This window comes from Ptychodera flava, chromosome 9, assembly GCF_041260155.1.
Source record: "Ptychodera flava strain L36383 chromosome 9, AS_Pfla_20210202, whole genome shotgun sequence".
Lineage (NCBI taxonomy): Eukaryota > Metazoa > Hemichordata > Enteropneusta > Ptychoderidae > Ptychodera > Ptychodera flava.
The window spans coordinates 27,011,352-27,024,730 of NC_091936.1; the positions used below are offsets into that span (position 1 = coordinate 27,011,352).

The 13,379-nt window shown below is 36.0% G+C and overlaps 1 protein-coding gene across 8 annotated transcripts in view; it reads left to right on the forward strand.

The window, feature by feature from the left end:
* The window catches only part of LOC139140515 (band 4.1-like protein 5), a 61,780-nt gene extending 50,501 nt beyond the window's left edge, over positions 1 to 11,279 (forward strand). For 3 of the 8 annotated variants that reach the window (XM_070709837.1, XM_070709838.1, XM_070709842.1), the window contains exons 16-24: positions 378 to 434; positions 789 to 860; positions 1,676 to 1,741; positions 2,424 to 2,489; positions 3,177 to 3,233; positions 4,216 to 4,272; positions 5,029 to 5,091; positions 5,531 to 5,590; positions 6,901 to 11,279. In XM_070709837.1, coding sequence (XP_070565938.1) covers positions 378 to 434; positions 789 to 860; positions 1,676 to 1,741; positions 2,424 to 2,489; positions 3,177 to 3,233; positions 4,216 to 4,272; positions 5,029 to 5,091; positions 5,531 to 5,590; positions 6,901 to 7,071 — 669 coding nt within the window. In that variant the 3' untranslated portion in view covers positions 7,072 to 11,279. The remainder of the gene's footprint in view (positions 1 to 377; positions 435 to 788; positions 861 to 1,675; positions 1,742 to 2,423; positions 2,490 to 3,176; positions 3,234 to 4,215; positions 4,273 to 5,028; positions 5,092 to 5,530; positions 5,591 to 6,900) is intronic. The other 5 variants (XM_070709844.1, XM_070709845.1, XM_070709839.1 and 2 more) reach the window with 4 other exon arrangements.
* Positions 11,280 to 13,379: the final 2,100 nt, after the last annotated feature.

Consider the following 13,379-nt stretch of genomic DNA (forward strand, 5'->3'; position numbering starts at 1 on the left):
AGCATTACTACAGTGTGTGCATCATTTGTGTGGAAGAAGCCTGCGTATTACCATCCACAAAACAAACATCATACAGAACCAACCAATTCTGAAGAATTTGCAAAGTCTAAAGTTAATGGATTTAAGTTACCTCTTGGAGTGTGCTCTCCATGTGACGATATTACTCTTCAAGATATAGATATAACACCTCCATGTACACATGTCGCATGGGATTTCCATCCATATTTTGCTAGATTCTTGTTTTGGTGATATTTTATAGTATTTGCCATCAACAGGACAGTCGTTCTCACCGCAGCAGCTAATACAGATAGTATTTCTGTCCAGTAAAGCTTCTTTTACTGTTGTATTTCATCATTTCTGATGACTCTGAATTTCAGATGACCACGGCTCCAGAGAGTCCCGTAAAGAGCCCAACTTCACCACCAAAAAAACAAGTATGTGACTATATGAGATTCTTCAATCTCCCAAGCATGCATGAACAACTCATATTTCAATATCACATGTATATCTTACATCCAATACCTTGTTAAACTTCAAAGTACTGTAGCTAATGTTAATATTCCCCTCTCCATTCTAATAAAGTGGCACTATAAGTAACCATGAAATTGTATTCACTTTCATCGGAAGTTATAGCGCCACCATAAGGTAGAGGTTCCACTTTCTGTCAACAAATGGAGCACATCAGTTTTGTGTGATCAAGAATTGGTACCCATTTCCTGTCATATCAACAATTTTACTTCTTGTCAATAATAACTGATCCATCTTTCCCCTTTACCCTCTCAACTCAGAACTCAACAAAGATACCACGCAGGCAGAAATCGATATCGACAGATGAAACCTCACAGGATGGCGTCGAGTCGGTACGAATATAAGCATGCAGAAAGTAAAATATTGTAGCTACTAACTGCATTATGTTTATTCCAGAAACTCCCCTGACTGTTACATTTTAAATACAGAAAGGAGATTACATAACCAGTGTAAAAGAAACATTGCTTGCAGAATAGAATAAATCATTTGATTTGTGCATGGTTTAAGAAATATTTTCACACCACACATAGCATGAATTTTATGTGGCAATGATGTAAAGGTCCATCAGTATTTCAATAAATGGAATGAAATTGTAAGAAATACTGTCATATTAAGTAATGTTTTCAAAATATTTGAGCTAGGCAGCAAGCTGGTTATGCCAAGCAATTAATTTTCACTTTGCAGCATAGTATGCCCATGTTGTAAAGATGCTTGTTTGAGCAAGTACCAATTGTGCAATTTTTCCGTGCATGTTTTGAGAAATGCTCACTTTATCGTAGTCAGGGCCTGAAAAATATAGTGGCGTGAGCTCCAAAACGTCTAATTTTCTGTCACAGATCAGAAAATAGTGATCCCAGTATACATCTTTGTCAAGTCTTACAGCCCATGAGCACCACTGACCTATCATAGCAACATGTAACTTTATGAAGGATACAAACATTTGCCAGAGTTTATAAGACCACTTCACAAGTCAATATCTGTTTTAATCACCAAGGCCTTTTAAAGTAGGCCTGAATAACATGAAATTTTCAGGCCCTGAGTGTTATTGTGCTTGCACTAATCATTTTGCATAAGTCATTTTGAGATCTTCACAATTAGTCATGGCTCAATGTTTGTATATCTGTCTGTAACGACTCATTGATTTCAGACTGTCACAGTTCCAGACAGCCCTGCGAAAAAATCTGCTTCGGCACCAGCGACACCAATCAAACATGTATGTCATCAACAGTTCCAGAATCTTCCATGCATGCTTTGTTTAAACCTCCCCATCCGCAGTAACACCAAACCATTTACTTTACTTCAATTTTGTTCTTTTTTTCTGTGATATAAAGTGATTCTTTTAAATCTATAAGGTGAACCATTTTGACTAGATTAGACTGTGAACTAGCCTTCTATGTTGAACTTTAAAACAGAATTCTTTCGCTCTTGATCTTACTAATTGTTGTTTTGACATGATTTGCTTGTCTCAGTTTTTCATACTGAGGAGGTAGATTGAAGAGAAGTGTATCAGACTTTTCGTATGAATAATCCCATCATTTGCAACATTACACCCCTTGTAAGTCTCAACATCTAATAAACACAAAGTTTTCTTTGAAACTTTCCACCTGATGACTATCACAGAACAGATAACAACCAGTATGTGCCATGACATGTAAAGGGTTAATGATTAAACTTGAAATTGTCATATAATTGTCATCGTAAATAAAAGCATATCCATCAGACAGATTTCCCATGTGATGAACTGAATTCCATGCTCAACAGAAAAACCAGGATTTGGATAGCATATAGTGTGCAAAACAGAAATAGCATTGAGCTATCATCAAATCTTGTGTTTAACTGGTCAGGTTGTCAATGAAATATGTGTGATTCCTGTTCTGTGGTCTTTCTCCACACAGAACTCACTTAAATTTCCTCGCCGACAGAAATCTGTTGACCAGTCCCCCCAAGATGGCATTGTGTCGGTAGGAATCTATGCCTGGTGGCTACAGCTTTCTTCCCCAATCACCTATTAACTCTACACTGACAGTTTTATTAGGACACTGACTTATATAATACATGTGTGAATTGATCATTAACTGTGCACCGGAAGATTTTGCCTTCAGTTGCTGTAATGATGATGATGATGTGTGTGTGTGTGAATTTATGAATAACCATGCCATAGAGGCGACATCCTTTGCTGCCAATATCCTAGTCCCGTTGGTATTAGCTTTTCTACAAGCATGTGATGTGTGCATGTTAGCTGCCACTTTGTAACACAGAAGTGAAAGACATCTGATTTGTGTGAGAGCATATCTTTGAGTGAGGTGACACCTGCTTGATCAATTTGAAGATTGGTTTCCCACATTTCTATAGAAACACGAAGTGTGTTAGTTTTGATGTGAGGTGTGCCTGGCTTTTGAAAATGCCTGCCCCTTACCAGTACTTACAATGGCACTGGTTATGTATAACTCATGGCATGTTGTTAATGGTGCAGAAGTGTTCCATCACTCACAATCAACCATTATAGTCCTCTTCCTTGTAATGCCTGCAGTATCAAATTCTGACGTGTGTAGAGATATACTCATCAAGCCAATAACAATAACACAAACTTAGAGTTTGATGCTTTGTTTTTGTGCGTGTCATTTCTTCAAACAACCCTCTGATTTCAGGTGACCAAAGTTCCAAGCAGTCCAGTAAAGAGCCCAACATCTTCAATGGGCAGAAAAGTATGTTCCTCTTTAACTTGGTCAAGACCTCAATATTGATTATTTTCAAAAAGTTGGAAATGAGCTAACAGAAATTACTGTAATCCTCACCACATTTGGGTTTCAATTGATGTTTAAAATGATTTGGTTTGTACACAGATCCTGAGAAAAATGTTGTTTGCTTTTTGGTTTTTTGAGGGTGTATGGTTTGTCATATACCACATGACATATGCAAAGGTCAAAGGTCAAAAAAGTGCATTTTGTTTATATGAGATCTCTGTGGTACTGTCAAGATCAGTCTTTTGCTGTCCAAAACTTCTTTAGAATTGAAAAAGGGGACTGTTCTGTGATGCAATTTTGCCCCATTATTGATCATTTTCTCTTTTTTGTTTACAATATAATTCTCAGTTCAAAGATATGAAATATCTGAGCACCATTATCATTAGTGAATATTACTTAAAGTGTATATTCACTGTAGATTTCCTGCTAGAGTGACAAAAATTGTCTTCCAAGGAAACACAGATATACTGCCTTTGTCACTTCTATATAGACTTGCCCCAAGTCTGTAGGCATAGAAATATCAAAGGAGTAGAGGGAAGGAATGAATTTCAGCAGACTGTTGTGGTAGTGGTGTGGTGATTGCAAAATTGAAGCAATATACTCTGTCAGGCTGTTGTGCAGATCTTTCTGTGCGCACAACGACCCACAGTAACTGCCAGTCTAACTTTTACATTGCGACAAGATACATTACTTTTAAAGCAGTCTGTTCATGAACATCACCACTTGTCTTCATTGATTCCATCAGATTAGAACTTGGAATGTACTTGACCTCATATGACAATTGGATAAATTTTAAATTGAAGAATTTCTTAGCTTGTGATTACGGTACTTGGATTCCATTCACCAAAGTCCTGTAGCTGCACCATGATGTTGATGAGTGCTCACTGCAAAGGCGAATACAAATCATAAGTTGGTTTGTTATTCATTTTCTCCAACCATGCAGGTTACCAGGGTTCCCAGCACTCCAGTTAAAGGCTCAACTTCATTACTGAGCAAACAAGTATGTGTTCATTGAGATTCTGTCAGTACTTTATTAATACTATGGTATGATTGTTGTGAAGTGTGCTGCAGAAAACGTCTATAGCAGCACTGCCCACAATTATATATCTTTTTTATCCCTGTTATTTAGAATTGTATGGTTCAAAATATTCCTATAATGGATGAAAGTAGATTTGAAAAATATTGTTCACATGATACGTGGCATGGTACTGTCCATTGATGATCATCTTCAACTCTCTTAAACAACTCCAGTAACAGTAGAAATTGTTTCTATCTATTATATGGAGTTTCCAAGGGCAGTTAAAGCTTGTCCCTGATCTCAGGACAACCTTGCATGAAATCAAAATTCGTTGTATTCAGACATCTTTCCAACAATTTCCCATCTGCTAGATGAACAGCATTGCATTGTCATTAATCATTGCGCATACTATTGACGGCAGCCACTGCCAAAGAAATGAAATCTGATTTCATCAGTTAACGGTTTAATGAGTAGTAATATTTCCAGAACTGAAATCTGATCTTTTTACCATAAACCCTGTCATTACAAACTTTAGTATAGTGCTATTGTTTTTCAAGACAAAGGATAATGTGTGTCAACAGAAATGGAGAGGGATGAGGTTCACAGTTGTGCCAGAATGACTGCAGGGCTGGTGGAATGGGCAATGAGAAGTTTCTGTCCTGAAAGTGCTTTCCCTACACTGTGACATTTCTGTTCATACTATTTCATGATTTACATGATTTTCCTTTTTATGCACAGAATGCAAAATTTTTACGGCGGCGGAAATCATCAGACCCATCCCAACAAGATGGGCTTTCGTTGGTAGGGATCAGGAAAAAATCCAGTATTTCACATATTTTTTGACTTAAAATTTCTAATCTTCTTATTCCAGAAACTAACCTGTAATGATTTATTAAGAAACTCACATGTTAGAAGAGTATTTTGCCTGTGAAAGCCTGACACACACGTACAATAGTATGCAGCATGTTTACAAATATTTTGCTTTTCAGCGATTACAGGATTAGTTTTATAAACAGCGCCCTCACACCACTCTATCTGCATATGTACAAGACAAGTGTTAAACTTTTTTTGTCACAGCATGGGTTATTCTTTTAGATTTGAAAAAACTGCTTTGAATATATACAGTATTCATGCCTTTTACCGGTAACACTATGTACTGTAGTCAAGTTTATGACTAACAAATTCATGGTTGTGTATAAACAGTAACTCTTTTAATGGCAGATTGAATATTTTATTTCAGATGTTCAGTCCACCTGACAGCCCTGTCAGAAGCCCGACTTCGCCACCGGGCAAACTTCAAGTATGTCACAGGCAAACTTATGAAACTGCATGTTATTTTTGAACAGCTGAAGTTATCATCAGTATCATCAGATAAAAATACATATAATTCACATTTTTAATGCAGTATTCGGTCAGTTCATAACAGTAATATTAAATACACCTTTTTATTACCCCTAGCCTGCAATGTACCCACCTGCCCTTCCCTTCATTTGCTGTGCACCATTCCACCCCAGCTGAAGGGACAGGCCATTATATCTTTTGAAGGGATGGTGAAATGAGAAGGAAAATTGACAGAGCAGAAATTGCCAACAAATTTTACATCCATGCTCCTATTTGGAAAAAAAAAATTCACATTTAGGGAAAAAGAATTGACTGTGGAAAAATGTTTACACACTGTGCCAAGTGTGAAACAAACATGTTCCAACTTTTTAGAAAGCTCCATAAAGATTACTATGGTATCATCCTAACCACCCCCTTCTAAGATCTAATGAGCCATCCCTGACCAGTACATGTACAGCATCTCTATTCTGTTAACACTATGAGTGTAACAACCATAGTGGTTACAAAATAGAACCGAAAGGAAATACTTTTAATGGCTTGTCGTATTGCGAGGATAGTCTTTGCCATGAAAGAACAAATAAAAAAATGAGAATGTATGATTAACATAATGAAGACATATCCTCTTGGTGCAGACAAAATTCAAAACTGCATGTGTTAATCATGTCCTGTATACTGCAGACTGACAGGTGGCTAGAAACAGAGACTAGAAAAGACATACTCTGCCTATTTGAGGTTATATTATAACATTGCCACTTTATACTTGAAGTAGTGGAAAATAATTATATTACACTAATCTGAGTTGTTTAAGTTTTTATAACCGAGGATATGAGAATTATGTTACATTGACAAATATTGTACTGAATTCTATATAACATAGCGCTCCCAGAAGCATGCCATTGGATAACTTTGAATTTCCAACAAAGAAGTACTAATTCTATCTCTCATGTGCAACCTGTGTACCACCAAGCTATGGTATGACCCTGTTCTTTTGAGTGGAAGGGTCAGACCTGTGTACTCATAAGCAGGGTCCGAAGGGTAAACGAGACTAACTATTTGTTCCCAGGTTGCATGATGGACCAAGCATTCTAACAGCATGAATTTCAAGTTCAGTGTCAACATCTTGAGCCATGCTCAGGAAGGTTGAATTTATGGTGACCTTTAACCTTTGACATTGATTGCTTTATAAAATGAAGTGTCAACATTCATATAATCCTATGTGTATGAAATCAAAGACAAAACATCAACAGTACACCCTTTCATCATTTTCAGAGCCTTGAATCCAAACCAAAGGGCAACGACAAAGCAGCCAGCCTTCCTGGTCACGGAAACAGCCGACCGATATCGTCCGGCAGCTTGATTCTTTCGCCCTGGCATGTGGCCGCGATTCCAGACGAGGAGGAAACGAAAGAAACGAAACGACTCATGACAACGGAACTGTGAGATTGGAAATTCCCGTGATCTGAAAGGAGCATTTACGGATGGAGTAATTTTTTACGTGAAACCCACTCATGCTAAAATAATTGTAACCACTGCGAAGATGGAAAAGTCGCACACTTTTGTCTTCGTTGTTTCTTCAAAACTTTCATGATACGGTTTGCTGGAGTTTTCCCAGAAAGAAGACATACAGGAAAGCCATGAGAAGATGAAAGTTTGAAATGTTTTTAATCATTGACAATATTGGATTAAGATAGTGCCTTTGAGAAATATTTTTTAATGATGATGGTAATTTCTGTGATTTGAACTCTGATGCTGAAGGTATCAACTCAAATTGATGGAATTTTTTAATGGATGAAAGAAGTAGAAGAACAGGCACGTCGGAAGAATGTTATTATGTGATTATTTGAAAAGAAAATATTTTCACTGGTCATCTGGTATTTTTGTAAAGTAAGGCAATGCTAATGGTAATGGCCAGGATGTAAATTTCCACCTTTTTTTAAAAAATCAAATTGCAACTTTTACCAATGATGAGAAGGGGACCACAATTTGAATGTCATCGTGCAGTGTCTGTGCTGTGTAAGGTTTTTCCTGTCTGCTGGTTCTGTTGACGTGACATGCAAAACCTCAAACAGTGTGGATGCCGTGATAACAACAACCATGTGTGTTTCCTTGCCATTGTTGTTAACCTATCGCTGAAAATCAAACCGTCAAAGTTTTCAAAACGAACTCTATACAGGCACATGAATGATAAAACTACAAATATTCTACCTTTATAACCCTCCATGGAACCTCTTGTTTGAAAGTGTTTCAATGTGTCATTGTGCAAAACATTGAAAGGGAGCCATTCAGTGATGTAATGTGAGCATGTAGCAATCATGAAATATTTGCAGTGTGGAATGGTAGCCATCTTGGTGAGGAAATCAAATGTTACATGTTCCTTCCCTCCATGTAATGTCTCCAAATTCTATATTTTCCTACAAGTCTCAATGCGTCATCCACAAGCATGAAACAAAACCAATTCCTCATGATGTGATTGAAGACATTCACTCATTTTCATTATAAAAACCTCAGCTTTAGCTGAACAATTGACAAGTTGTGCAACAAAGATGGCCGACCATTGACAGGAGTCCTCAGTAATCAAGAAATAACGATTTGCATTTTACTGTGAAATGATAAGAGTTCAACCAGAGCATTTTTGAAATCATGGCAAAAATCATTTTAAGGGGAGAGAGACATATGTTTCTGTTCCCTTGATCCTTTTACTCGATTACAAATTTTGACACAAAAATGGAAGCGTTTCTGATTTTTAAAATAGTCTTTGAGCATTTTATGTTTTTCACTGCCATCCTACCTTTTAATAACTAGACATGTCCTCCTTTCATCCTTAGGTGATGGTAATTTTATCATGTTTTTATGGTGATTTTTAACCTTTTGCTTTACAAGACTGATGGCGTCCTGATTTGATTTTAAGGAAAACAAAATTTAACCACTGTTTAAAAATATCGAATTTCGTGTGAAATTTTATCGGCCCAAAAAGTTTGAAATAATTTTGTTATATCTGCATAGAGTCAATATGGTTTGTGTGAAGGATTTATTTTCTGTATGCTAGGTACTACTTATACAACAAGGATTTTTCTTGCTCACTGTAAAGTGACTCAATTGAAATCAAATTTTTGTGAACATTTTTTCCCAAATGACTTGATATAGTTGTCTGCTTTTGTCCAAAGAGGTTGTGATCCTGCTAAGGATCATGGGATATAATGACATTTTGATGGCGTGATTGCCTCCTGTACTTTTTTGACAATGGTATCCAAGTCTCAAAATTATCCTGTTAAAGCTTTTACATGTCACCTGTAATCTCAATATACCCATATATGGTCAAAGGGACATTCCATGTCAATGTAAAGGCGCTGTTTTTAAAAAGCGGCCACCCGCTTAAAATCTGTGATTGGTTAGATTTCCTCTTTCCATGGTAACTGGCAAAATTTGAACAAAATTTGAACAGGTGACAGTGTTCCTGTTAAAGCTTTTACATTTTATTCCTGTGGTTTGTTGACACAGCAAAATTGGTCAAAAACACATACTAAACCACAAATTATTTTCTCAAAATAAATGTCCCGCTGTCTCTGACCAAATGTCAAAAATATGTCACAAACAACTTTCATTGATTTTAATTCAGATATTTTAGTCACCTCAAACTTTAGTTTTGTTGTGTGTCTAACAATGCTCAACAGAGCACTATGCTGTGTAAATTTGATCTTTTTTTACAACGAAATCTATTTTTAATTTCACTAATTTCATTTTACAATTTGCAGATTTCAGTGTTCCCACCACTTATGTCACCATTGATGTTCCCAATAACCATATTTACATTCCTAATAAACTTATTATAAAAAAATTACAGGGTTGACAATACTGGGTGATGAAGGGGAAAAATTATTCAAAGATGTCTTTTTACTTGTACTCTGTTTTCTACTTTATGACAATATATGATTTTCATTGCTAACGTGGTTTTAAAAGTACTGTTAAATTCTGCTGAATCTGTGACATTAACCAACAGTTGTGTTTTCTTGTGTGTAGATACTAAGCTTCATATTATTTAGCCCCCCTCCCCCAAAAAACAATGTGTTGATGATGGTGTGGAAGAATTTATTTCCGTAAAAAGTTGTCCAGTCAACATGTACTAAGATTATGTGATATGTCTTTTCAGTTGTGTGCATTGACTGGCAAAAAAATTCTCAGTATCCATTATAACTGTCTGAGTCTGAAAACTCCATACAAAAAATTAAAATACATTTTGGTCAAATTTGTTAAATTCTGAAAGTGTCTGTGTCATTGAGAATAAACCACACTCGTTTCCAAAGGTCAAGTTCATATCAGACCTCCAAAAGTAAATCAGAAACTCTGCTATTGAAATGTTGGGGAGGTTGTTTGTGTATCAAAACAAAACATAATCTTTTGTATGTCACAAATTATTTTAGATAATCAGCAAGGGCTATTGCATTAATTTATGCCTGTGTAACCAACAGTTCATTGTTTGTAAATAATTAGTCTTGTTGCCATAGCAACTGCATAACTGTTGCCAAGGGCACTGAGTGAACCAGTAACTACCGTAAATTTACATGAAACTGATGATTTTTTTTAAGTATTACGTTTCTAGCAAGCGCTGGCTCAATATCAATGATAGTAACTTCACTAACCCAGAGCTCTTTCTTTTATTATTTCATTAGATCTGTCCTCAAATATATCAAGTGTCATGTGACATTGACATTTTTCTACTATGCGTAATTCTGTACACCAAAAATTTTATGACCCTTCGTGACTGAAAATCATGATATTTTTTGTCGGTATGCGTTCACCCGTTTGATAGAATAACTGGTAACAGCCAACCATACTCACAGAATTCTATCCTGAATTGCTAATGGCACATTCTTTCATGCAAATGCTTGCAGATTCCTTGTGAAGCAAAATTTTAATTCTTTGATACCATTTCCCGTATACGATGAAGGGCCATGAAATCATCCCAATGATTAAAAACACAAAATGTCATGATCTTTATTTACATTGCAAAGATATTAATAATCTGAATAGTAGACGTGTCAAAACTAAGCATGTGACAGGTTTTGTATCATCAATAGGATTTTTCAATCCCATTACAGAAACATATCATAGTTGCTGATTAATTCTCTAATTTCTATTGATATTTATCCACATCACATATTTGTAGCTTATAGTTTGTGTTAGTTACTGTGGTATTTTTTGAAATGGTGAGGTCTCATCTGTGATGTACAGTTTTCTTAAGCTTACTTTGTTTCTTAGCCCGATTTGTAAATTCTTTCTGTGAATGCTGGTGTGTAGCCATACAATTATGATTATTTTAAATTGGACAAAGTCAACCATTTTCACCATAAAGCTCAATAAAAGGAGCAAAACTATTTCCTGACAGGAAATGAAACTGCATTTTATGAGATATCAGCGAAAGAAACAACTCACATGATATAAATCATCTGCTATGATTGCTATCAATGTGAAATTAAATCACTTCTCTTTATAGAAAACTGCAATCTTTCTGTACTTGCAGTAGTTATACAGCGCCCTCACAGACATGTAGATGCATTTATTTCAAAGCGGCTTCATGTATGTGATGTACATGTATGTATCCACTCAATTTTCCATGTCATTGTTTCTATTAAAAATATGTGTACACTGAACTGAGGTGTCTGTCTCTTGATATTGACCGACAATATACTTTGTTGGTTTTTTTTTTCCCACCAGTATTATACGGTGGATGTAGATCATTTCATTGAATTTTTTAGCAAGCCATATTACCCAACACTGACAATCTGTCCACTCATATTCCATTTGAACTACCCAAGTATATTGGTGTGTGGACAGTTACATGATAGACTGATTTGAAAATTCAATGTTCATGGCTGGCTTCGTGTTCATTTATTTCATTAAATTTGATAGTGAGCTTGGTGTATAATTGCCCTCACACTGGCAATGCATTTTACTTGGATTGTGAAGGTGGAATGGTAAGTCTCTAGAGTTTAATACAAAGCAGTGCTCTGGTTATCTGTCAAAGTCATAAGACCTGCCTGTAAAAGAATGCAAGCCTAACTTGCATCCCCATGTGACAAATTCACACAGAGTAACATATTAAAGTTTTGCATGCCAGACCTCAAACCTGCTTCTTTGCTCGATTTGAGCCGTGAGTGACTGGCTGCGAGCTACCACTGGTTTCTGCAACCTACTGCAAATTTCCATAACCCATGGTCATTTGCAGCTTGCAGCGCAAATCAAGCACAGACGCAGGTTTAAGGTCTAGCATATGAGACTAAGTTACATAGTGTACATACGACAAGCATCAAGGCAACTTGAGTTGTCTGCCATCACTAGGTGTTCCAGATGAGAATGCAGTAACTCGTATTGCATTAATCGCCAATCACTAGAGGGACAAATTTAATGATTGATTTCAAGTTGATGCTAGTGATGTAATTCTTCTATGCTGGTGTCCTAGCTTTTAAAGTCAAGTGAGCAGTTTGTCAGCAGCATTTACAGAAAATCAGTATCATACCATTTTGGTTATCACACCAAACTTTTAGGCAAGGAAGAGCCTATCATGCAACAACTCTGCTATAATTGGTAACCTCCCATTGATACATTTATCAAACTCCAGAGCGGAGTGAATGGCTTGTAAAATTGCTCTGGAGTTTTTCTGCTTCTGTGTTTGCACCTACAGTTTTTTTACCATTTATCTAAATAACGACATGAAATTCTGTAAAAAGTCAGTCGATGTGACTGATGGTATTATAAATTACAACAACAACAACAACAACAAATATAATAATTTATTATATCTCAAATGTAAACACAAGATGAGTCACTTTTAGTGTATCACATAAGAACAAACAGTGACTGGGGCAGTGCGATCAAATCTCTTGAAATGTGCAGAAAGAACCTTATCATTGATTCAGGTAGTATGCACCTTGAAAGTGAAAGAAGTTTTGCTCAAACTTTCCTCATTGAAACTTTCAACCATGCTATTACCAAATCCAGAATAAAATTCAAGGGTCGCTGTGCAAAGTTAGATACTAGGAAAACAAAATAACCTGACAATTTAAACCAATATTTGAAATTCAAAAGGGACGCCATCTCTGTGTTAACTCTACGTGAAAATAGTAAATTTTTTCAATTTTCAAAAAACTAAGACTGTGAAAATTTTTCTTTAAGAGCTTTAAAATGAGCCCACACAACTGATCAGAAAAAAATCGTAAAAATTTGAAAGTCAATATCTGTCCCCCAAGGTGCATTTTACCTTTATAAACGATGAGATAGCCACTTTGCACTTGAAGTCAATTAACTTTGAAATTGGAAAGTCATTTGCAAAACACTGGTGGTATACAACATGCAAGAACTAAAACATTGATTTTAAAGACAATGTGAATTTAGATCAGATGTACAGAAACTAAGGATTGAAACAGAAAGAACTGCCAGACTATGAAAGTAAAACTTGTCTGTTATGTAATGCTGATCAAGTGGAAGATGAAAAGCATTTTTTGTTGAATTATCCATAATCAGGAAAGATATGCATTGTGTACAACAAAGATGGTCAAAAATTCCAAATATTAGACGCCTTAACGTAAATAAGTTTTGAGCAATATCGAATAATGAAAAGTGTTATTTATGTTGTGATATTCCTGCTAAAAGTTTTGGGGCAAGAGTGATGCATTTACTCCTTTTGTTGTTTTAATTTCTTTATATCTCTCCCTTGATTTATTTTTGTGCACTACTCCCAAAGCTCCTCAGTT